Source organism: Miniopterus natalensis, chromosome 9, assembly GCF_054644295.1.
Source record: "Miniopterus natalensis isolate mMinNat1 chromosome 9, mMinNat1.hap1, whole genome shotgun sequence".
Lineage (NCBI taxonomy): Eukaryota > Metazoa > Chordata > Mammalia > Chiroptera > Miniopteridae > Miniopterus > Miniopterus natalensis.
Genome location: NC_142089.1, coordinates 55,930,897 through 55,957,696, shown reverse-complemented (window position 1 = coordinate 55,957,696; position 26,800 = coordinate 55,930,897). Strand labels below are relative to the sequence as shown.

The following is a 26,800-nucleotide window of genomic DNA, read 5'->3' as shown; positions in this document are numbered from 1 at the left end:
ATGATTAAGACTAATGACAGATTTCCATTTGCTCCATCTATTGCTATAATTACCAAACCAGTGTTTGGGGTGGGATGGGGAAGGGGGTATATTACAATAATTGTTCATACTTTTAACCTTCTAAATATTATCATACAATTCTAAAATGTATGTTACACCAATTCAATAAAAAGGCTTTAATATAATATTTATATACTCGATTAAAGAGGCCCCAAATAAAGTCCCACTTTCATACTAGGCACTAAAGGCCTTATGCTGACTAGCTCTAAGTTAACTGTCCATTACTAATTTCTTGTCAAATTCTATGTTCAGTTAAAAAAAGAAATCTCTACCTCTGAAATATGCAATGCACTTAACTTCCTCCATATTACTGTTAACACATCTTTGGCCTTATTTCTTCAGGAACCCTCTAACCATCCCCTGATCTGATCAGGCACCCTTTCTAATATGTCTTCAAAGTATATTTTCATCTTTTTATTGAACTATGTATAATATATTATAATGATTTATTTTCATGTCTATTTTCCCTCTGAGCCTATAAGTATCTTAAGTGCTGGGACTTATTCTTCACTATTTTAATGGAAGAGTTTAATAGATTATATAATAGAAAAATAGCAGATTAATCTGAAAAATAAGTCCATTTGAAAAGGAAGGGGATAGTGCCCGGGCCGATGTGGCTCAGTTGGTTGGAGTGTCATCCTGTACGCCAAAAAGTGGCGGGTTTGATTCCCGGTCAGGGCACATGCCTAGGTTGTGGGTCAGAGTGCATGCAGGAAGCAACCGACTGGTTTGTCTCTCATATGGATGTCTGTCTGTCTGTCTCTCCCTTCCTCTCTCTAGAAAAAAAGCAAGGGTGGGGGATAAGAGGTTAAGAGACACAGAGGGCAAAAAGAAAAACAAATATATCTTATTGTGCTTCAGAAGAGAAAAATCGTGAGTCAAAGAGAGTATGTGATGAGATAATGACTACAAATTTTCCAGAGCATATAAAAGAAACCAATCCATAGATTCAAGATATCCAATCAACTCCAAGCAAAAATACAATCTCCAAATTAATGATGGTTTGATTTATGACTTTTTGGCTTTATGATGGATGGTATGAAAGCAATATGTTCTCAGTAGAAACTATACTTCGAATTTTGATCTTTTCCTTAGCTAGTGATATGTGGTATGATACTCTCATGATTCTGGGCAGCAGTGGCAAGACACAGCTCCCAGTTAGCCATGTGATCATAAGGATAAACAACTGATATTCTACACTGTATTCATTGTGTCAGATAATTTTTCCCAACTGTGGGCTAATATGTTTGAGGCTAAGCTATGATGTTTGGTAGGTTAGATGTATTAAATGCACTTTTGACTTAGGATATTTCCAACTTAATGATGGGTTTATCGGGATGTTACCCATCTGTTTGGGGGTGGGGTGTCCACACCTAGACACATCATGGTAAAACTTCAAAAAAATCAAAAAGAAAATCTTAAGAGCAACCAGAGAAAACGTGCCTTTAAAGTAGCTACTTTTAAAGTGACAGCAAAAAAAATAAATAAAGATAAAGTGACAGCAGGAGTTTAAAAACAATGAAAGCTAAAAGAGGGTGGAATACATTTTATCTTAAAGGATATAAGTACCAAGCTTATACTGTAAACTCAGTGAAAATACCTTTCAAGAATGAGGTAAAATTAAGGCAAAAACATGTAAGTCAGGAAGTGGGTAAACAGAGACATGTAAAAACAGTGATTAACATTATACCTTTAATAAATATGCATGCTGTACTGTGAAAATTAACCAAAATTTCCAAAGTAATTGCCTGGTATTCAAAAATACTATGAAAATGGCAAAAAAAGAGGGGAAGGAGAAACACTGGAGCACAAAATAAGATATTAACTATGAACCCAAATATATCAGTAATTATTTAAACATAATAAATGATCCAGGTAAAAAACAATCTTTACACTTTGTAAAAACAAATGGAAAAAAATCCAATTATATGCTATTTACAAGAGATATATCTAAAACATAGTGATATAGAAAGGCTGAAAGTAAAAGATATTTCATGTAATCAATAAGCCCAACCCCCAAACTATATTAATAAGACAAAAGATACTTTGAGGTACAAAAATTACTCGAGATAAAAAAGTCATTTCATAAAGATAAAAGATTCAATTCACCAGAAAGATATATCAATTCTAAATTTATTTTGTGGTGAATAACGCTGAAACAAAATAATGCAAAACTTGGCACAATTAAAAAGAATATAGCAACTCCAATTCCACTAAACATGAAATGTTTTTTATAATTAATAACATAAGCAGATAAAAATTAAATGCTTAACCTATAAACATAAAAAGAATAACACCCAACAAGTGAAGAATATATATGATTTTTAAACACACACAGAATATTTTAAAAAATACATTATATATGGGCATAAAACAAATCTCAGCAAATTTCAAGGGACCACAATTAATCAAGCGATCAATCAATAAAAGGCAACTAGAAAATCCTAATATGTTTAATAACCCAGAAACACTTAAGTACCTCACAGGATGACGAAGACATAAGATAATGAGAAAATATTTCAAACTGAACAATTAAAATTTTAGGTGATAGCATGACAGCATAAGATGTTCCCCCTCTTTAAACAATGAATTAAATATCCATCTGTGGACAAAACTGCCTTTGTGCAATTTGAAATATCTAGCACCATAGGCCAAGGGACATGGGAGGAGTCTTCCTCACCTTAATATTTTGCAATAGACAGACCTTAGTAACTCAGGATGGATAAAAGACATAAAAGTAAAACCTGATGCCATAATTACTGGAAACAAATTTAGGAAAGATGCTCTCAACCTTGGTTTCAGCAATAATTTTTTTGGATATGACACCAAAAGCAATAAAAGCAAAAATAACCTCATTCTATATCACACTTAAAGGCTTCTTCACAGCAAAAAAAAATCAACAAAATTAAAAAGGAACATACAGATTGCAAAAAAGCATTTGTAAATTATCTATCTGATAAGAGATTAATATCTAAAATATATAAAGAATTCATGCAAGTCAGTACCAAAAATACAATGATTTCATTACAAAATGGGCAGAGGAACTAAGTGGCTATCATCAAGAGATTTCAACTGTTTCTAGACTGTACAGATAAGGGAACCCTTGTATAACATTGGTGAAAATGTAAACTGGTGTAGCCATTATGGAAAACAGTATTGGAGGTTCCTAAAAAAAGTTAAAAGTAGAACTACCGTATGATCCAGCAGTCCCACTCCTGAGTATATATCTAAGGGACATAAAAACAAGATGTCAAAGAGATATATGCACTCTCATGTTTAGTGTGGTGTTACTCACAATACCCAAGATATGAAAACAACTTAAGCATTCCTTAACAAATGAATGAATAAAGAAGATGTGGTATGTATGTGAGTATGTGTACACACACATAAAATATGAAATATTACTTAGCAATAAGAAAGAAAAATTCTGCCATTTGCAACATGGTTAAAGCTTGAAGGCATTATACTATGTGAATAAGGCAGACAGAGAAAGACAAATACTGTATTATCTCTTACATGTCTAAAAAAGCCAAGATCTTGTAAAAACAGAGCAGAAAGGTGGTTAACGAAGGCTGGAGGGTGGGAGAATTGGGGTATGTTGTTTAAGCATACAAACTGGGAACCAGTAGATAAATAAGTCCTAGAAAGCTAATGCAAAGCACAGTGATTATAGACAACAATATTGTATTATAAATTTCAAAGTCACTAAGACACTAGATCTTAATTGTTCCCATCTCCAAAAAGAAATGATAATTATGTGGCATGACAGAGGTGTTGGCTAATGCTACAGTGATAATCATATTGAACACTTTAAACTTACACAGTTATATATCAATTATTTTTTCAATAAAAATATTTAATTTTACATATCAAAACTTTTGTGATGCAGTTAAAGCAACACTTAGAAGGTAGTCATAAACTTCAAATAAATATATTAAAAAAGAATAAATCTAAAGTGCTAAGTATCTATCTTGTTAAGGTTTAAAAAACAAACTGGCAGCCTTTAAAAAAAAAAATAGCCAACTGATTCCAAAGAATGAGAGGAAGAAAGTAATAAAAGATAAAAGGCAGAGATTAACAAAATAGAACACAAAAAAAAAGAATCAGTAGAGCAAAAAAAACCATATTTTTTTGGTGAAGGGAACTGAATATAAAATATGACAAGAAAAGTGATCAAAAAAGAAAAATGAATGTTACTATAGATACACACAGATATGTTAATAAGTTTAAAAATTATGTAAAATAGTGAACATCATAAGAAACTCTTATTTCATCAAAAATAACGAAAGAAAACATTACAACTACCAATAAAATCCAAAGTGCTACAAAACACCTCAAAGTGCTACAAACACCTACAACATTAAAGAGTTGTAGAAGAATGCAAACTTTAAGTGCCTGACACTATAAGCTAACTTTAAACCCTATACTCAATGTCTTCCTCTTTTGCTTAAAACAAGAAGCAGGTTAAGGGGGAAAACAAAACAAAAAACCACACACAAGGTTTCTCAGTCTCACTTGCATTTAGGGGCTAGGGGCAAGGCAGTGCACAGTGCATTTGACCCAATCCCAGGTTAAATATAACTAGACATCTGTAGCTTTATGCTTCTGACAATGCTTTTGCTTTTCTGATACAGAGACTCGCAAGGTTCTCATCATCCTGGTGGAGTAAAGCTTGGATTTTAATAAGAGCCCAAGAAAAGGCATGAGAACTTTACAAAGTGGGCAATCAGATCAGGAAAAACCTAATTAAAGACATGAACCTCAAACAGTGCCATCTATAATGGCTAAATTATTTCTTGACTTGCCTTTGGCTTTGGATGCCTGGGGGTAGAAGGAATGGATACTCTTTTAAAATTCCTACTGTTCTTATACAGTTTAGAGGCGGGAAATCATATTATCTATGTGACTTCCCCCAAAAAACTTAAGTTTAAATTTTATTTTAACTAGCCTCAGGTTAGTAATGCTTCTAGGCACCTTATAGAAACAAATGCACATCCTCTTTGAAACAAGGCACTTTAAAGCCAAACTTAAAAGAATTCCCACAGAGAAAAAGTTCCAGTGAAAATATACACACAGTAGAAATCACATAGTTCAGATATAAAAAAAAAAAAATCACCATGAATAAGAAAAAACTATAGGAGTAGTATGGCCAAGATTTTAATTACTGTCATTACCTTATACAGAATATGAAAGAAAGTGTATTTAATATGTCAAACTAAATACAAGGAGTATCAAAAGAATGACTGGGACAAGAGACTATCAAAAATTACCAAGATTAACAAAATAGAACTTTCAGTATTAAAATAAATACAGGGTGTCCCCTCAAAATGTATACACACTTTGAATAGCTATATATTCCAATAGGTTAAATCTGAAAAGAAACATCAATTAAGCTATCAGCTGTTAAAGTGTGTATACATTTTTTTTTGGAACACCCTGTATATTAGAAATACAATATATGTGATCAAGAGCAAACTGGACACAGGTAAAAAGAGTATTAGAGAAATGGAGACAGACTTGAAGAAATTATCATGGCATCTAAATGGAGTTCCAAAATGAAAGACTAGAAGGAATACAAAAAGTAGAATACTAAAAAAACACACCAGGGGCTAAGAATTTCCCATAATCAATGAAATACACAAATCTCAGGTTCAGGAAACACAAAAAATCCCAAGCACATCATCTAATGAAAGGAAATCTATACAATTATTCTCAAAGAGCAGAACACTGAAGACAAAGAGTAACTAGGGAGAAAAGACACAATCTACATGGCTTTGACCATTAGACTGACAGCTGCTCCATCTCAAAAACGGAAGACTAAAATAACAGTTTCTGAGTGCTGAGAGAAAATCAATGTCAACCTAGAATTGTATATCAAAGAAAATCATCTTTCTACACTATATACCTTTAAAAAGAAAAAGAAACAAAATTATTCTAGAAGGAAGGTCTTAGAAGTATGAATAGACAAAGAAAATTATAAACATGGATAATTGTAAACTAACAATGACTATATAATACAATAATAATTAGATCTAATTTGTGCAATTGAAGATAAACTAGAACTAGAATACAAACAGCAACGGCATGTAAGTCAAGTGGAGTTAAGTAGATTGGAATTATAAATTAACCACATGATATTTTCTGGTACTTCCAAAGTAGTATCTCTAGCCAAGATGGGTTTTCCGGGTTTCATCTGGTAACTTAAAGCCTTATATATAACCTTATGGATATTGCTTGAATGTCCTATTGGCTTTTCTTCTCATCATATTAAAAACTGAACTCCTCTTTCCTGGAACAGTACTTTTAAATCTTTTTGTTTTCTGTCCTGTTAATGGCATGGCTTTAGTAATCCATAACTAAAACCTGACTTTTACTATAGATGGCTCGCTTTCTTTTTACTTTCGCTCTCCAATGTAAGTCTGTATGGCAAGTACCAAACCCTATAGATTCTACCTCTGACATAGGTTTCAAATAAGAAAAACAAGGCCTGAAAGGGCTGCAAGTGGCATACAACCAAACCACACTACTAAGTAATACTCCAGCTGGGATGAGATCTCAGATCATATAGCCTTTGATCTTCATTTTATAGCCAGCTGACTTCCAATGCTCAATATTCATAAAGTGGTACTTAAACAGCCAGAATGTCTGCTTCTGAATCAAGGCTATTTACTGCATTAAAAAAAAAAAGGAGAAAATACAGTTGAAGTAAACCTAGCCAAATCTAAGCTAGTAAAAGTAGCAACAGGCTGAAGCACTAGTTTATCAATCTCCTCACAAACTTGCATCTTTAAGTCTTAGTTACTGTTCACTGGTCAACATTTTGGTTTTCACTTGATACTTATGAATCAATATTTTAAAAATAAACTTCTCCAGAATCTTGCCATGTGTTACAGTTATATTAACAGTTTATATTTCTCCTAAAATCTAATGTTCTTATTTAATCAGATATGCTTACCTTATAAAGCCATCTGGAACCAGCTCAGATTATAATGAATGCTCACTTATTATTAACGGATGATTAACTAGTTATTTTGTGTACTCAGGATGACCTTTGTCAGATGTCACCGACTAAAGAAATTTTTCTGAAATATTTTAAAGCTAGTACAACCTCTGGTTTATCTTTATTAATATTTTACCAAAAAAGCTTGGATAAAATTGTGGGTTGTAACATTTTTTTGTTTAAGGTGAAATAAGCAAACTAGGCATTAAAAATTTCAGAATTGGCCCTGGCTGGGTAGCTCACTTGGTTAGAGGGTCATCCCAATAAGCCGAGGTTGTGGGTTTGATCCCTGGTCAAGGCACATGCAAGAATAGACCAATGAATGCATAAATGAGTGAACAACAAATTGATGTTTCTCTATCTCTCTAAAATAAAATAAATCAGAACTGCTTGTATCTATTATATTAAATCTCAATGTTTGAAAACTGCACATTACATCTCCTGGTAGAAAAGACTTCTTCATGCTGTACAGAATTATGTACCGAGAGCATGCACAATTATTTCATAGTTTCTCAAGATAGTGCAACTTTATTTTCCTTCTTTCTTCCCTCTGATTATAATGATATATATCACCACCCACTATACACTTGTTAGACTGATTAAAAATATACATTAATAATACCAAGTGCTGGAGAGAATGTGAGATACTGGAACTCTCATATATTGCTGGTGAGAATAAAAAATGCTATAGCTACTCTGGAAAACATTTTGGCAGCTGTGTATAATGCTAAATATACTCCAGCATATGACTCAGAAATCACACTTCTAAGTATTTACCAAAGTGAACTGAAAACATGTTCACACAAAAACCTATTCATAGGCAGTTATAACAGCTGTGCTGAAAACTGCCCAAAACTGGAAAACAACCCTAATGTTCTTGGTAAATGGATTAACAAACTGTGGTACATCTATACAATGTATTACTACTCTGCAACAGAGAGAGTAAATTTTTGATAAATGCAAAAACCTGGATGAATGTAAAAAAGCAATTATGCTGAGTAAAAAGTCAATGTCAAAAGGTTATGTACTTTATGATTCCATTTACAGTGGTACCTCGGCTTTCAAATGTAATCAGTTCAGGAAGACCGAGTTCTGAAACGTTGGAAAACCGAGGGATCATCAGCCTATAGCTGGGCCTCAGGATCTTGCCCTCAGCAGAAGCCGTGTGGCGTGTTCGACTTCCGAGGCGTGTTTGAAAACCAAAGCATTTCCCTCTGGGTTTACGATGTTCGTCAATGGAGACATTCAAAAACAGAGGTGCCACTGTATATGATACTCTTGAAAAGCATACTACAGTGACAGAGAACAGACCAGTGGTAGCCAGGGGATATGAAGTGCAGAGAGAGTGTGACTGCAAAGGGTTAGCACTGTTGCTTTTCCTGATTGTAGTGGTGGTTAGAGGAACTTCTACATACATTAAAATTCATGGAATGATATTCCGAATATAACAAATTTTACTGTGTATTAACTTTTTAAAAAGTATATCATCAGCCCTGGCGGTATGGCTCAGCTGTTTGGAGCACTGATCCATGCACTAAAAGGTGGTGGGTTTAATTCCAGTCAGGGCACACACCCAGATTGCGGGTTCAATTCTGGGTAGGGCGTGTTGGGAGGCAACTGATTGATGTAATGTTTCTCTCTTACATCTATATTCTCCCTCCCTTTCTCACTCTAAAATCAATTTTTTAAAAAAGTATATCATCAAAGAATTCAAGCATTAGGGATCTACAGACCTTAATCTCAGGATTTTAAAGATAAGAAAACAAATCCAGGGGTGTTAAAAATGGCTTGCTAATTAATGATCACAATTCATTAATGGCAATCCTTTCCTTAAAAATTCACATCTTGGCCTAGTTGGGTGGCTTGGTTGGTTGGAGAGTCTTCCTGTACACCAAAAAGGTTGTGGGTTAGATTCCCAGTTGGGGCACATACCTAGGTTTCGGGTTCCGTCCCAGGTGAAGGCAATATAGGAGGCAGGCAACCATCAATCCTTCTTTCTCTCTTCCTTCCTCTCTCACTCAAATCAATAAACATATCCCCAGGTGAGGATTAAAAAAAAAAGTTCACAACTTAATACAAAATATGTTTACCTCAAAATGAGAATTTCAATCAGAAATGAAGAATAGGTAGAAATTACATAACAAACCAGATCACAGATTCCACTTATATTTTAATACATATAAAATTCAGTTATAATTTCTACCCCAAATTTAAGTGAATAGGCCAATATTCTCATTTCTGCTCACTGAAGAAAGACTTCATAAACTGCACTTTGGTCATTCAGAAAGAAAACTCCCTCAATATAGTTTATCTTCATAATTTAAAAGAATTTCCAAGGTTAACTCCAAAAATCCCAACACTATTAGTTCTATATTAAATTAATATTCTAGATGTTAAAGAAAACATTCACTACCTAAGAGGTAAAAATCAATCTAAGTTTGGTGGGGTCTGAAAAGATGGCAATGAGAAGACGTAATAAGAAAAGGAAATAAGATGAAAATAGAAGGACTTATACTACACAAATTATTAGCTATGCTTAATAAAATATCAGAAATAATCTTATCCTCTTCTTTAGGGATACACAAGAGTCCAAGAATCAGGAAACTGTTTTTCCCCTAAATGTTTCCTTTTGTAGTCTCAGGTGCCAACTAAGGCTTAAATTACCACTCTACTTTATAGAATTCATTTCTTACTACTTTTAAAAATACATATATTTTACAAATAACAGTCCCAAAATATCAGATCTTGACATTATACTAAGTAATATTTCAGAGAGTTTTACAGTTAAGAGGTCATCTGATAAAATCCTTATTTTATTTTATTTATTTTTTAATATATCTTTATTGATTTCAGAGAGAGGAAAGGAGAGGGAGAGAGGGAGAGATAGAAACATCAATGATGAGAGAGTCACTGATTGGCTGCCTCCTGCACGCCCCCGACTGGGCATCAAGCCCGAAACCCGAGCATGTGCCCTGACGGGGAATAGAACCCGGATCGCTTGGATCCCAGGTCGATGCTCAACCTCTGAGCCATGCCTGGCAAAATCCTTATTTTATAAATAAGGATACTTTATAAAATAAGGATACTTTATAAATAAGAAAGTGAAATGTGATACAGTTAATTATTGCAGATGTGAATTAAGTGCAGTCTTTCTAACTACTTACACAGTAATCATTGACACAATGCAGACTTAAAATCTGTCTCTCTTTCTATGAGTCATTGTTTCTGCTTACATAATCCAAGGCAACAGGAATTAGCCAAACACTTCTGCTATTAATCAAAATATACATGCTCCATGATTTATAATGGGGCTACATCCTGATAATCCCATAAATTGAAAAATATCCTAAATCGAAATGCATTTAATACACCTAACCTACCAAACATCATCGCTTAGCCTACCTCCTTTAAATGTGCTCAGAACATTTACATTAGCCTAGTTGGGCAATTATCTTGAATTTCATCTAAAGATTAACTGCCTTCTCCCCCTCCTCACGAGAAGCAAGAGACTCACATGGGTATTTCTGCAGACACGATGGGATGTGAAAACCCAAAACACAATATCCAAAAAATGCTAGGAACACAGTACACTGTAGAGTATTGGTTGCTTACTCTTGTGATCATGTAGTTGACTGGGAACTGTGGCTTACTATAAGTGGCCCAGAATCACAAGAAACTATCATACAGCATATCGCAGGAAAAGGTCAAAATTCAAAATTCGAAGCACAATTCCTACTGAATATGTATTGCTTTTGCACTATTGCAAAGTTGAAATATCCTAAGTTGAACTATTGTAAGCTGGGGAACGTCTATATTTTAAAGAACTGAAAGCAAAGTACTATGTCCTTAAATCTTCTTGTCATACCTAATCTAAAATAAATAATTGGCCAGGCCGGGCGGGGCTCAGTGGTTGAGCATCGACCTGAGGGATCCAGGTGATCCGGATTCGATTCCCGGCCAGGGCACATGCCCAGGTTTCGGGCTCTCTCATCATTGATGTTTCTCTCTCTCTCTCCCTCTCCTTTCCTCTCTCTGAAATCAATAAAGATATATTTACATAAATAATTGTTTACCTTAGTACCCCATGTAAAAAATATAAAATTTTATGGCAATCTGACCAAAAGTTAATGCTAACCTCCCTTTAATCCTCTGTGCTGTTGCTTGTAATGCTGTCAAAACAGAAATATGGAAAAAAGAATATGCCACTTGCAAATAGAAAATTTTTTTTAATTTCATTTTTTATACACCTCTGGATGCCTACACTTCCAAGGACTATTTACTTTAATAAGTTCAACTTTTAACCAACTTGTCAGGTTTATTCCAAACAAACTAAAGTATTAAGAAGTCACAGTAGAAAAAAACCAAGATGGCGGCGTAGGTAACAGTTACACCCGCAGCCTCCCGCAACCACATCAAAATTACAACTAAAATACAGAACCACCGTCACTCAGAGCCTTCTGAAATCTGGCTGAACAGAAGCCCCACAACCAGGGGACTGAAAAGCACTGAGACTGGTAGGAGGGGCGGAGACGCGGGCGGATCGGGGCTGATTGGAAGAGACGCAGCTGCCGGCCCACACCCGGTGCTGCGGTTGAAACCCCGGAAGGGAATCTCCGCGGCACTGTTTTCCCGGAGGAGGGAGGGGGTCCCAGCCCCACAGCAGGCCCCCAGCCCCACAGCAGGTCCCCAGCCCAGGGCTCCAGGCCGGGGAGAGTTATCCCACAACTCCGGGCTATGAAACCAGTGGGGACTGTCCCTGAGGGTCGTGGAGGCTGCGCGAGCCCCAGGCTCTCCTCTTAGAGGGCCCGCACAAGGACTCACTCGGACACGCTCCCTCTGAGCCCAGCGCCGGGCAGCAGCTGGAAAGGACCTGGGACACTCGGGGAGGAACTAACCTGCCTGAGATCCAGGCGAGAGCTGGAGGGGCGGCTTCCTCCCAGGCAGAAGGGCTGGCGGAGGCCATGGCTCCTTTGGCGAGTCCTCCCCGCACACAGCCGGCAGGCAGGCGCTATATTTGAATCGCCAGTGCCTGGCTCACACCTTTGGCTCCGCCCCTCCCCACCTGCAGCTCATCCAGGCCGTTTCCAGGGGCTTTTCTACGAAAGTAGCCTCTCGAGTCTCATCCTTAGGACTTTCCTAAAATCTCTCAAACAAGCAGCAGCGGGCCCCATACAGCTTGATAAGCGGCCCCAGGCCTGGCACTAGCAGCAGCTGCATTGGCTCATAGCTGGGCCTCTCCTGGACAATGCAAAGCCCAGCACAAGGAGCAGCCAACTACGGTTTGCTGTGTAGCTCATGCTGGGTGGCCCTGGGCAAGGCACTGGCAGAGGCTGCCTTTGCACCTCCTGGGAGGCCTCAGAGACAGTGCACCTGGTGGTCAGACTCGACCACGCTGGATTACAACCCTACCACATCCACGAGTGACACACTCACGGGGCGCACTTGGTGAACCAAAGCTCCACTGAAGTAAATCCTGCTCCACAGGGGTGTCTCCAGCACAGCAGCTCTTTGGCTGTAGTTGCAGCTGGTCCTCACAGCTGACTGGCCTGGGGGTCAGTTCCTCCCAGGGACACCAAAAGCAACCAAGGCTCAACTACAACAGGACAGTGCACACAGCCCACACAGGGGAGCACCTAGAAGGCCCAGCTCAGGTGACTGGGAGGCTGAGCCACTGGACCCTACAGGACACCTACTACACAAAGCCACTCTACATATTCCAGGAGACATAGCAGCTCTACCTAATACATAGAAACAAACACCTGGAAGCAGCCAAAATGCGGAGGCAAAGAAACATGTCACAAAGGGAAGAACAGAAGAAATCTCTAGAAGAGGAACTAAATGAAATAGATCCAAGCAAGCTAACAGATAGAGAGTTCAGAATTTCGGTTATAAGGATGTTTAAGCAGATGGTTAGGGAAATAACTGAGAAAATCGGTAACATAATAAAGTACCAATTTGAAATGAAGGCTACAGGAACTGAAATGAAGAATAATTTACAGGGAATCAACAGTAGAGTAGAGGACACTGAGAATCAAATCAGCAATTTGGAACATGAGGAAACAAAAAACACCCAACCAGAAGAGCAAAAAGAAAAAAGAACCCAGAAATATGAAGATAGTATAAGGAGCCTCTGTGACAACTTCAAGAGACTCAACATTTATATAATTGGGGTGCCAGAAGAGGCAGAAAGAGGTCAAGGACTTGAAAACCTATTTGAAAAAATAATTACACAAAACTTCCCCTACCTGGGGAAAGAAATCAACTTTCAAGTCCAGGAAGCACAGAGGGTCCCAAACAAGAGGAACCCAAAGAGGCCCACAGCAAGACACATCATAATTAAAATGCCAAAGATTAAAGACAAAGAGAGAATCTTAAAAGCAGCAAGAGAAAAGCAATTAGTTACCTACAAGGGAGCACCCGTATGACTGTCAGCTGATTTCTCAAAGGAAACCTTGCAGGCCAGAAGGGAGTGGCAAGAAATATTCAAAGGGATGAAAAACATGGAACTACAACCAAGATTGCTCTACCCAGCAAAGCTATCATTTAGAATTGAAGGTCAGATAAAGAGCTTCACAGATAAGAAAAAGCTTAAGGAGTTCATCACCATCAGACCAGCACTACAGGAAATGTTGAAGGGTCTTCTTTGAGAAGAAGCTAATGAATAAAAGAATCTGATGAACTAAATAGATCCAGAGACACTGACACATGCAACAGACGATCATATTTCAGAGGAAATAGGGAAGGGGGGTGGAGGGTGGGAAGAGATTAACCAAAGAAGTTGTATGTATATATGCATAACCCATGACACAGTCAATAACAGTGTGAAGGCCTGGGGAGGGGTGGGAGCTAAGTGGAGGGGGTCAGTTGCGGGGGGGAAATGTTATACCTGTAATACTCTCAACAATAAAGGTAAGTTTAAAAAGTAAAAAAAAAAAAAAAAAAAAAAAGTCACAGTAGAAAGTTACATTTCATATAGTATTTTCCCTGAAAATTCAATACTCAATTTTATGATCAGTAAAAAAGTTTTTGATTTCTTTATCCTAAAACAACTTTTATTTAAGGGTTTGTCCCCCAAGTTATTAAATTTTTTAAGTACATGATAAATTATGTTTTGGTATTAATTACAACTACTAATACAGTATTTTTTACTTGCTGGGGTATTTTTTATTTTTTGAGATATAACAGTCACAACTAAATACCTAGTATGTTCCAGGTTCTATGATAAATCTTGAAAACATATCCCTGCCCTCAAGGAGCATAGGGTTTAGTAAGTTACATAAACATGTACAATACAACAATGAATGGACAAAGTAGACCAGAGAAGATAATCAAAGTAAGTCAGGGAAGGTTTCACAGTGATATCTAAATTGGCTTTTGAGGGAGAAAAGGAATTTGATAGTAAGACTTAAAGGTCATTTCTTTATATGAAACTCTAGGGAAGACAAATTTAATCTAAAGTGATAGAAGGTAGACCAGTGCCTAAGCCAGAGATGGGGATTGGAGACTGATTGAGAAGTACGTATACAAGAGAACCACTGAAGTGATGAAAATGTTCAGGATCACTGATTGTAGTGAAGATTACCTGAGTTAAACCTCATCAAATCATAAACTTAAAATATGTGCATTTTATCATACATAATTCATACTTCAGTAAAAAAAAATTTTAAAGGGATTGGGGAAACTGGTCCTTTTTGTGTGGCAAAAACTCTTCTATATTCCAATTACAAGGCAGTTAAGGGTATTCTGTGAGGAGGAAAATGTTTTCTGTGAGGAGGAAAATGTTTTCTCTAAACAAACAGTTTAAAACTCTGGTGCTGTTTCTTATTTTAGACCTTTCCTAAAGAAGTAATGGGCAAAAAATGTAGAGCTCAGCACAGTACCAACAGAACAGGCTATTCCTAAGTTTATATAACATTGCTAAAAAAAGCATTTTCATAATACAAATTTCTATTTATAATGTAATTATTGAATATGTGGGCTGAGGAGTGGATGAGTTCTTTTTAGCTAGCTTTGTGATTCACATATTTGGGATTATTTAAACTTTAAAATAAGAAGGCTTATTTCTCTATGATTTCTTTCGCTTTCAAGATCTGATTATTCTTATAAGGATGAAATTTCTACATAGAGAGTTCTCCAAATGAAATCCCTAAGGCAAGTCCCAAATGTTAAAATTGATGCATTAAAACAAGTTCTGTCAAATACACTGATTTCAGAAGTGTTTTGTGCAACTTTTGGGATTGGTAATTTGAGGTTCTTAGTCAAATTTATGTATTTTTTTTTTAAAATATATCTTTTATTCATTTCAGGGGGGGGAGGGAAAGATGGAGATAGAAACATCAATGATGAGAAAGTTGTCATTGATGAGCTGCCTCCTGCACGCCCCCTACTGGGGAGCGAGCCTGCAACCCAGGCATGTGCCCTGACTGCGAATGGAACCAGGATCTCCTGGATCCTAGGTCAATACTCAACTGCTGAGCCATGCCTGGCTGGGCTATGTATTTTCTTAATTAAATTTAATCTAATTTATATCTGTTATTTCTTATTACCTTATCACTGTTCCTTCTAAAATTTTTACAGTGCTAGATATATTACTATGCTACATATACCTCTCCTTTTCTTTGCAAATGAAGAAACTGAGGGTTATATAGATTAAATACCTTGTTCAAAACATACTCTTTGCAAAGAAAAAACTATTAGATCAAATGTATATTAAATGATTTTTTTAAGTAAAAAGTTTTAGAAAGAATGTATATATGAATGAATGAATGTTGATATGAATACAAAAATTTTTTTCTGGAAGGGTACTCAACAAAAAGTTAGTAATGTGCCCGGTCGGGCGTGGCTCAGAGGTTGACATCGACCTAGGATCCAGGCGATTGGGGTTCGATTCCCGGTCAGGGCACATGCCCGGGTTGTGGGCTAGGCAGCCGATCAATGACTCTCTCATCATTGATGTTTCTATCTCTCTCTCTCACTCTCCTTTCCTCTCTCTGAAATCAATAAAGATATATTTAAAAAAAAAAAAAAAAAAAGTTAGTAATGCTACCTTTAGAGAGAATGCCTTGGATGGAGAGAGCAGTAGTTTTTCTATTTTTACTTTCTGTAGCACTAAAAAATTTCCAACATGAACATTTGTTAATTCTATTGTTTAAAAATTCTGATCTTTGGTTGGACTTATGGGTTATATTTTCCTTTTATTTTCTATATTTAATAAAAAGTTTATGTTTGGCTTTCTAAATTTTCTTCTTTTTAAAACAATATCCTGGTGCTTTAGTTGTTAATTTAGTTGCTTAAAGCACAAAGAACAAAGGTCACAGGCTTGATAAATTACATTTGCAAAGAATAAAAATAGCCCTTGGCCACAGAATGCATTTTTAACTTTAAAAAGTCATCTGGCAAACTCACACTGCTGATCACAAGGATGAATCAGGTAAGAGCATGTAGCTTACTCAATACAAAACATTAATACTGGGAAATAACTCTAATATCTTACTGACAGAGGGTAAGAGAATAGACAGTATAGTTATTCATCTCTAAGTAAATGATTCAATTTTCACATCCATCAATTCAATGCATTTCTGAACAGAATATAAACAAGACCTTAACTGTAAAAGAAAATACAGACCCTGTATGTTCAGAAAAGCCAAAAAGTGTGTATCACAAAGCTTATTATTTTTTAAAATGATATATTTCTTATTAGTATACCATATAAACATCAAATAAAAAAATACATAAATATACCTGTAACATCTTCTGGATCTGATACAACAATATGTGCATTTAGTTCCTGTAGCTTGTGATGCAGTTCTTCTAACTTTTTATTTGATTTTTTCAAAATGTTGTCCACATAAGCCAAATTTTTTTTATCTGTTGTGACTTTCCTCAAATTTTCAGCTCCTTCTTTGATTTTCAGTTCTTTTCTTATTTCTTTCTTGATTCGATCCTTGATATCATCCAATTTCTGTTGCACCATTGTATCTGAAAAGTCTAATTTTTGAACAGCACTCACATTCTCAGAAAATGGAAGACTTCGGGAATCTCCCTACAGAAAAAAATAAATATACATAGAGTTTAGGAAATTTAGCTGCTCAGTAAAATGCACAACATAAGAATAAAACTATACATAAAGCAATCCTTTATTAAGTATATTACATTTAGTTACATTTAATTATTTCCTTAATAAGCAAGAGACTACTTATTTACCTTTATTATAACCATACAAAATCATAAGTTGAAAAACTGCCCACTCACTAAATAGCATTATCTGACAAATTTATATGAAAATAAATACAACATATATCTACACACAATAGTTGTATAAAAATAGATTTTCAATATCCTATGACTCCAAGATATATCCAATGCAGACACTGTGAATCCTAGGCCAGTTATTTAACCTTTCAAACACTTGGTTTAATCATCTATAAAATCTAAATAGTATGGCCACCTTTCAAAGATATTGTGATAATTCAAAATATTATATATGAAGCTCCACATATAAATCTTGGCCCACTGTAGTCACTTAATAAGTGAAAATTATTAAGTTCCATAGTGAGATAAAATTCCATTTTATGTTCTATAAGAAACCTCTAAAAAGTAAACTAATATTAGCAAAAATAAAATAAAGTTATATCCTTTTGACCACATTTTAATGAACTGCATGCATTAAGGCTTGGGAAGGCTATATTCAGAATTCTATTTGTGTATTTCATGACTAACAATCCAACTGATAATTTGGTTGACTCACTACAAAAACATTATTACTAGAAAATATATCTAAATTATGTACTACTGAGAGAAGCTAAGTCAATACATACTACCAGTTATTCATCTTAAATTGAAAATCAAATCAGGTAAGCACATATGATCTACATCTAAAGAACCAAAGTTATATTCTAGTTATTTGTACATCATTCATTATTTTAAACTCCATTACTATAATACTTTTGGTTTTAAAATTGTTAATTTCGGAAATACAAGAAACTAATTTTTACCTTTTGGAAGAGAAACTGAGTTTGTGAAGGACATAGAAAAGAGACATTTCACTGTGCACCCTTTACATACCTTTTAAACTACAGACTTAATTAAAACATTTTAATTTCTTTGGGAATTCATCACATCCATATAGTTAAGTTCTATTTAAATTCTTGATTTCTTGATGCAAATACTTTTTAGATCTAATCCTTAACCTCTAAAAAACCTGTACCAATAGGCACACTATACAAAAAATGAAGTAACTGATCTATATAAATCTGTTCCTAATCTTTTTAGGACCAAGAACCCCATTGAAACTTTGACTAAAAAACAAAACAAAACCACCAACCAACCAACAAAACCAGCAGAACAAAAAAAATTACATGTCTGTATGTATAATTTCCAGGTTCCATGGATCTGAGACTAAGAATTCCTGGGATAGCTGATCTATACACCTATTGGGCTTAAATGTGATCTTATCTATATGAATACACAAAGATCTTCTACCTGTACCTAATGTCTAGGTTTTTTACTATCTATAATAAAATATAAGTCCTATTATCCATCTATTCAGTTTCCAAAGTTTATGAATACACCTTTAGCTGGTTATCAAAACACTAGCACATAAGACTACTGTCAAAAAAATAAAATCCCGAATTTCTGCTGTCTAGCTTCAGGTAAAGTGGCTGAGGCAAACAATGCTTAGATGAAAAAGTTCAATGTACTGCATTCCTCTAAATATATTTCTTACTATCCTTATAAACTTAGAAAGCATCACATGAATTGCTTTCACAAATGTGCTCTTTAATATTATGTACTAAGCCAGAGGAGTTCCCTAAAGTTCTGGGTTCCTACTAACCTTAGCGTTTCAGTAATTTTTTCCTTATGCCCCATAGGCCAAAATTAATACCTAACAATTCCATTTATTAAGTAATAAGGCCCAAATAACTGAATAAATACTTATAGCTTAGTAACTGAAAAGATACAAAATGAAATAAAAAATTACATTTTTGTTTCATTCTTTAATAACCACAGTTTCTTATTAATCGGATGTGTCTGCCTGTTTGGGTACCTTCACAATTTCTCAAACCTTAAAATCAGATTGGATATTTCCACCTTCATTTCCTGTTCCATTGTACAAAGGGAATGTAGAATTATCTAATATTGAAACCTGACTCCAGTTAGTTCATATGGTATCCAACAAATAGTGTTACTGTGTTTCCGTAAAAAATTTAAAATATATTGCAGCATCCTGAGAGCTTCCTGAGGCACCCCAGAGAGCTTTGTTGCTTAGTTTGCAAAACGTGATACTAAGATTTAAAGGCTGTTAAAAAACAAAACAACAACAACAAAAACAAAAACCACTACCGTATTAAAATGGCTTGTTCTTGATGTAAACCCTTTGAAGGCTCTTGCCTACTTCAACTCCCATTTCTTTTCAGTTTGCTTCCTAAATTCCAATCAAGCTACAGAAGTTCACTGACAAAGACAATCTTATTCAACTATCTCTTCCTAATCTCATCTTTGCTCAGTTAACTTTTACTTTGTCCAGGTTCACCACAATTCTTCCCCGGAAAGAACTGCCTGCTTATGACCTTAAAATTTAGATTAAAGTTTCTCCTATATGCGCTGATAGTATGGATCATATTTAAACAATTACTCATTTTCTTATCTGACCATCCCAAAGACTATGCAGGGCTTATGCTTGGCAGAGTAGTTTTATTTTCTTAATGATTTGTCTATTATACTATTTAATATTCTTCTTCTAGAATTCAGGAAAATCTGTCACTGCTAAGGAAGTCATGATTTCCTATTTCTGATAAAGAGGCTTCACACTCCAAGAAGCTCAAGGGCAAAACTGACACTCAATTATAGCAACCATATTAGCTAGAGTTAGATATGAACAACATGTAGTTGTTAGCATGTTTGCTTTCCCTGTTCCTTCTCATAGATCTAAATTTTTAGTAACCATGTTTTTACTCCCACCTTTTGTTGTGACACAACTCAAACACATTTTGGAAAGGATCAGGAGATACACACAATATAATCAGTAACTTAAGATGAAAAAATGCCTTCTGAGAGCAGACAGTACCTTCTATTACTTCTTTCTTAAAAATTTTAGTTGCAATAAACTGTGAAAGTTATTGAAAAATGTAATTTTCTTGCATTTGGAACAACTGAAATGAGATATTCCATCTATTAATTATGCCTCTAGCCTTAAAAAAAAAAAAAAAGTTGTATCAGAAATGCCAGGAATCTGTATGAGGCAATGAAATAATATTCTTGATATAAGGAAGATAATTTAGCCTAAGGAATATAAACAGCTATTTAACCAGTGAAAATAGTCAGTGATAATCTTTGTCTAAACAGGTTCTATTAGGCAGTAGTAACTGTCTATATCATATATATTAAATTTATTTATGTTTACAAGCTTAACACTTTCATTTACCATTCACAACCCTTTGCTACTCTATAAAATTTCATCTCTTCTCCAAAAGTAAATAGTACAAACCCCTTCCAACTTTTTAAAACAAAGTCAGATCCAACTTCTAATCAGAAACTCCCTTTAAAATTTATTAATATGCTCAGAAAGTAGAGATGAAAGATAAAAAAATCTAATCCTAAGCATATCTTAAGCATAAAACTAAACTTTTCAGAGTATTCATGATCCTATACCAATTATCTTTATGTAAAAGAAACCCCATAATTCTTATACCTTTTATCATTGAAACCACAAGCTTAGCCATTCCATTCTAGTCATATTAATTAATCACTGTGCTGTTTACATTCTTTTACCATGTTTTTTATCTCATATTCCTTTCACTATCAATCTAAATTCATGATCACAAAATACTTGTTGAAAAAATATTTCAAGTTTTTCACAATTAACCCTAACTACTTATTTCTAATGTATTTTAAATTTTATATCATCCATATCCTTAATCCAGTCATTTAATCAGAGGAGTCAAATAGAAACACAAGGAAATCTTAGTGGAATTAAAACCCTGATGATTTATAGAATAATCAAAATAAATTTTAGCTAAGTAGATTTCAAGTAGGCTAAATAAATACAAGGAAGAGAGATCTCAATCAGTAAGAAACAGAGTAAAAATTAGATGAATTTCAAAGGAACAAAATAAATAAATAAACTCAGTGGACAGGTTAAATACCAGAATAGACCAGATAATGAATTAGTATACTGGCAGACAGATAACTGAGAAGAGTACTCTAAATTCATCACACAGAGATATGAGAAATTTAAAAGCGTGGAAGAAAAAATAAGAAGACCTAAGATCTATCTAGTATGAGCTCCAGAATAAGAGAATAAAGAAAATGGGGAGAAGCAGTACATAAAAAAATAAATGGTTGAGGACTTTCCAGAACTGAAGAACCATATAAATCCTCAGGCTGGAAGGTCACATCAAGTTGCAAATACGATTATAACAACAAATGTAGAGAGAAAAGGCATTTTATCTACAAGTGAATGACAATTAGGTGAACAGAAGACTTTTCCTCACAACAGAGATCCCACACTATCAAACTTCGATAGGATTTTCACTTTTTTTATCTTAAAAAATGTGCTTCAAAATATTAACACTCTGGGAGAAATTACAGACAAACTCAGAATCCATGCTATATTTACATCATTGCCCTATTCACTAATCATGTATGTTAATTTACATTAAAGAAATACTGTGCTGTGGAGAACAAGACTGTACTATTTTTCCTCTTCAATTGACAACAATCCTGCTGTAAACCATAAGCCTTTACAGAAGTTAAAAATACATTAAAAGAAACTTAAAATAGTGGTTCCCTTTGACCCAGTAATTCTAATTCTAGAAATATAACCTAAAAAAATAATTAGAAATTGATCACTACATAGACTGGCCAATTAAACAAATTTTAAATTAACAACATGTGTAAGACACTGTGCTGGGCAGACACAGACTCCCTCATAAAGGTTACAAAATAGCAGGACTTTAAACCAACATATAAGAAAGAGAAAGTTCAGGATGTCACAACAAAAGCATTTCAAACAGCCTAGAGAATTAAGGAAAGGTTTCTCTTATTTATGTCCATTATTATGCCACAGCAGCTTGTCCAGCCCTGTATGTACACACAGCTCCTATGTGCACACAGCTTTATTTCAAAATATATTTAAAGTAAGAATGGGGGGAAGACTGAAAGGAAAGAGATTAAAATATTAACAATAATTATCTCTGGGTAAAAGAATTAAAAGAAAATTTCATTTTGTTCTTCAATATCTGTATTTTCTCTCTCCTTTTTTTTTTTTTTTTTTTTTTTTTAAGCACTAATATAAACGCCTTTCCACTAAGGAAAATACATTATTTAAAATAAAGCAAAAGTAACTTTCATTTCATTTCAATTTTGGCTAATGTAAAAGCTTATAATGATTATCTTATAACCTACAGTATATTTGCTATTTAACTAGGTTATTTGAATCAATACAGTTCTACTGCAAGGTATGAGACTACACATTCCATTCTAATTAGATCACATCATGTGCAAGCCAAGTATTTCAAATACACAAATGTTAATATGTATTTGATAAGTACAACCATTATTTTATAAAATAACAAAATTTTGATCTGTAAACTAAAACATAAATTGAAATTTTCAATTTATTACCTTCAAGAAACTCACAGTGAAGAAAAACACTAAAATAAGAACAAGATTGGATTCAAAGAACAAAAGAAAAAAGTCTGTCACTTATGACCTAGTACTTCATTTAGGGAGAGGAAAGGATGTTTACTCCTCACTGGCCAAGTTCCCAGAGAAGAAGTAAAAAAGCTGTTACTTTCTCTATATGATAGAAATATAAAACAGTCTGACCTGATAAATGCCAGGAAATGTTAGAGAACGCATAAAAACTCACTCGGTACAGTGATTCATATACTGTTTTAGCTGGAGGGGATTTCAAAGATCATGTAGCCTAACTCCCTCAATTTTAGTTTTGAGAAAAGCGGGTACAAAGCAGCTAAGCAACTTGCCTAAGGTCACAAAGAAATGTGACTTGCCTGGGTATAATATACTAGTTTCCTGACTCTTAGTTTGGTGCTCTTTAACTCAATAATGTCTTTTTTTTTTTACATTTTGAATTCATGCATTTTATTCAGAATAGAAGTGCAGTGATGTCTTACAACAACGTCTTCTTAGAAGAGATCTTTGCAGTATCCATTTTTCTATAGTTGAACTACACCTTGCCCCAATTAGGATTTGCATTAACTAATGGATCCTATGTGCCTTAGAGCAGGAATATTGGCAGGGCATACTTCTTCTTACTCTATGACTTTGCCCTAATATAATCTTTTGTGTCTCAGGGGAGAATGCTTTCAACCAGAAAGCAAGAAACCAGTTCTTACACTAGCTCTCTGTCATTAGCTATACAACCTAAGAATGTTATCCCTTCTTTCTGTACCTGTTTGCTCATCTCCAAGATGATGCTTGGCTTTCCTAATTTTGACTTTTTTTAGAACTTCATTTAGTCACAACATTCACTGAATGCTAGGAAATGAAAATGGCACAATCCCACTTTCTTTCAAGTATTCAATTTATAAAGGAAGACAGACACGAAAACAAAATCTGAAGCAGCAGCAAAGCTTTACACAAATATAGATCATATTGTGTGTGTGTGTGTGTGTGTGTGTGTGTGTGAGAGAGAGAGAGAGAGAGAGTGAGTGTGTTTACAGACAGCTCGGTTAGAAAGTAGTATAATGCAAAGAACTAAGCATATGGAGTCAGGCAGACCATGTTTAAATTCTGAAAACGCAAATATATTAAAATTTTAATTTTCTCATCTATAAAATGGAATTATTACAACTACCTTGGACTGTATTCTTTTTTTTTTAATTTTTATTGATTTCAGAGAGAGGAAAAGAGAGGGGGAGAGAGAGAGAGAGAGAGAGAAACATCAATGATGAGTCACTGATAGAGCCCACAACCAGGGCATGTGCCCTGACCAGGAATCGAACCCCGATCACCTGGATAATAGGTTGATGCTCAACTGCTGAGCCACACCCGGCAGGGCGGACTGTATTATTTCTAAGTCTCATAATGGCTATGTCCAGGACTAAGAAGTATGCTTTCATAGCAATAGTACAGTTGCTGGCACGTAGTCAGCACTGAAGCAAATAGTGCTGGGTGCCATCCTGACAAAAAGGGGGCAAATAGGACAAAACCCAACACTCTAGGAATGGCAAAGCAGAAAGAGCCTGGGATGCTGATGGCTTTCCTGAAGGTTACACAAGTCCTGGACTGCCTACTTTAGAGTTCTTGTTTTAAATGAAATGTAAATCCCTATGAAACTATAGGTCATATAGGCCAATATAAAGACTTTAGCTTTTACTCTGAGTGAAATGGGGTAGGGCTTAGGCAAAGCAGGGATATGGTATGATCTCCTGTGTTAAGACAGATTTAAGAAGGGCAGTGAAAAACAGGGAAACCCATTATGAAGCTATGGTAGATTGTTACATACTGGCCTCAATGAATCCTGCCTTCCTGCCTTCACATCATCATGTAGCTCCCTTCTACACTTCCTCAAGGCTAACCTTTTGATTTACTCTGACTGAAAGTGTAATCAAAGTGACATTCTGATGGGCAGGGAGCTCCAAGGGCAAGCCTCAAGAGAATGCATAGTTTCTGTTTTTGCTCTTAAAACCCACCATCTATTAAAAGAAGTCCAAACTATACTGCTAAAGAGAGGGGCACTGGGGGACGACAGAGACCATGTGGAGAGAGGCCATGTGGAAGGGAACCAAAGCAGTCCAGCTGTTCCAGCCATTCCAGTGGAGGCATTGGACAACATGTAAGGCAGGCCATGCTGGACATTCCAGTCTAGCTAAGCCACCAGCTGAATGCAGCAACATGAGTGAGTGCAAGCAAGAACAGCAATAGAAAAACCTACTATACCCAGAGAATCTTAAAATGAATTTGCTACATACTATGACAAATATGTGATACAGAGACCACTGCAGTAATCCAGGCAAGAGGTAATAACTCTAAGCACTCTATTCAATTACAATGATTAATTACTTTGTGTTGAACCCCCAACAGTAAAGAGTGTAACAACTCCGTTTGTGAGGTAGGTATGTTAATAACATTATCGTTATATTAAAAATTTTTTTCTTTCCTACTTTTTGCCCTGCCCCCACAGTCACTTTGAGAAGAATCTAAGCAAAGGCGACAATCTTTACCTTAAAAAAAGAAACCAGTCCACTCAGGCAGGCCCTAAACTCCATGAAGACAGACTCTCCTCTGTTCAGAAAGTTGCCTTATGTCTTCATCTGGCTGTTGCACCTGTACAGCTTGCATTACGTGTCAGAGTTGAGCCTCACAGTCAGCCAACCTGAGGTTTGATCTCGCACACGAGCAGGCCAACAGCAATCAAGACCCAATTACAACGAGAGGGCCCACATAATCCACATGAGGGACATTCCTAGAATATCCAGCTGAGGAGATCAAGGAGACAGTGCCATTGGGTACTACAGGACATTTACTACATACGGCCATCCCACGAAGACTGGGAGACATAGCAGTTCTATCTAATACACAGAAAAAAAGAGACACCTAAAATAGGGAGACAAGGAAACAACCACCAAATGAAAGAAAAGGAGGAATCATCAGAAAAAGAGCTTAATGAAATAGAGCAATTTATCAGATACAGAGTTCAAAGTAATGGTTATAAAGATGCTCAAGGAACTTAGCAACAATTTCAAGAAACTTAGTGGGAACTATAACAGCATGAAAAAAATAGAAACCATGAACAAGAAACAATGAATGAATTAAAAAGCAGGAGGACAGTTTAAGGGAACTTTGGGACAACCTGAAATATAACATCAGCATCATAGGGGTACCAGAAGAAAGCGAGCAAGAAATAGAGAAGCTGTTTAAAGAAATACTGACAGAAAACTTCCCTGACCTGGTGAAGAAAAACATTGCACAAGTTCAAGAAGCACAGAGAGTGCCAACCAACATGAACACAAAAAGACCCATACCAAGACACGTCATAATTAAAATGACAAAAGTTAAAGATGAAGAAAAAATTTTAACAGAACAATAGCTGCAAGGGAGTTCCCATTAGACTATTGACTGATTTCCCAACAGAAACTTTGCAGGCCAGAAGGGACTGGCATGAAGTATTCAAAGTAATGAAAAGGAAGGACCTGAATCCAAAACTACTCTATCCAGAAAGGCTATTATTTAAAGTTGAAGGTGAAATAAAGATCTTCCCAGACAATAAAGGGCTAAAGCAGTACATTACCACCAAACCAGCACTGCAATAAATCTTAAAGGAACTCCTTTAAGATGAAGAAATAAGAGAGAGGGGAACATAGGTATAAAGGGGAAAAATAAATAAGAACCTATTGATAATAGCCTTAAATGTAAATGGATTAAATGATCCAATCAAAAGACCTAGGATGGCTGAATGGATAAGAAAACATGACCCATATATATGCTGTCTACAAGAGACCCAACTCAGAACAAAAGAGTCACACAGACAGAAAGTGAAGGGATGGAAAAATATATTCCATGCCAATGGAAATGAAAACGAAAATAAAAACAAAAATTGGGGTAGCAATACTCATATCTGAAATAATAAACTTCAAAACAAAGGCCATAACAAGAGACAAAGAAGGTCACTATTTAATTCTAAAGGGATCGATCCAACAAGAATATACAACCCTTGCAAACATATATATGTACCCAATATAGGAGCACCAAAAGATATTTAAAAAAACTCTTGGT

General features: G+C 35.4%; 1 protein-coding gene across 1 annotated transcript in view; it reads right to left on the bottom strand.

The window, feature by feature from the left end:
* The window catches only part of PKN2 (protein kinase N2), a 111,091-nt gene that overhangs the window by 57,027 nt on the left and 27,264 nt on the right, over positions 1-26,800 (bottom strand). Inside the window, exon 2 of the mRNA XM_087820567.1 lies at positions 16,802-17,102. Within this exon, the coding sequence (XP_087676693.1) occupies positions 16,802-17,102 (301 nt within the window). The remainder of the gene's footprint in view (positions 1-16,801; positions 17,103-26,800) is intronic.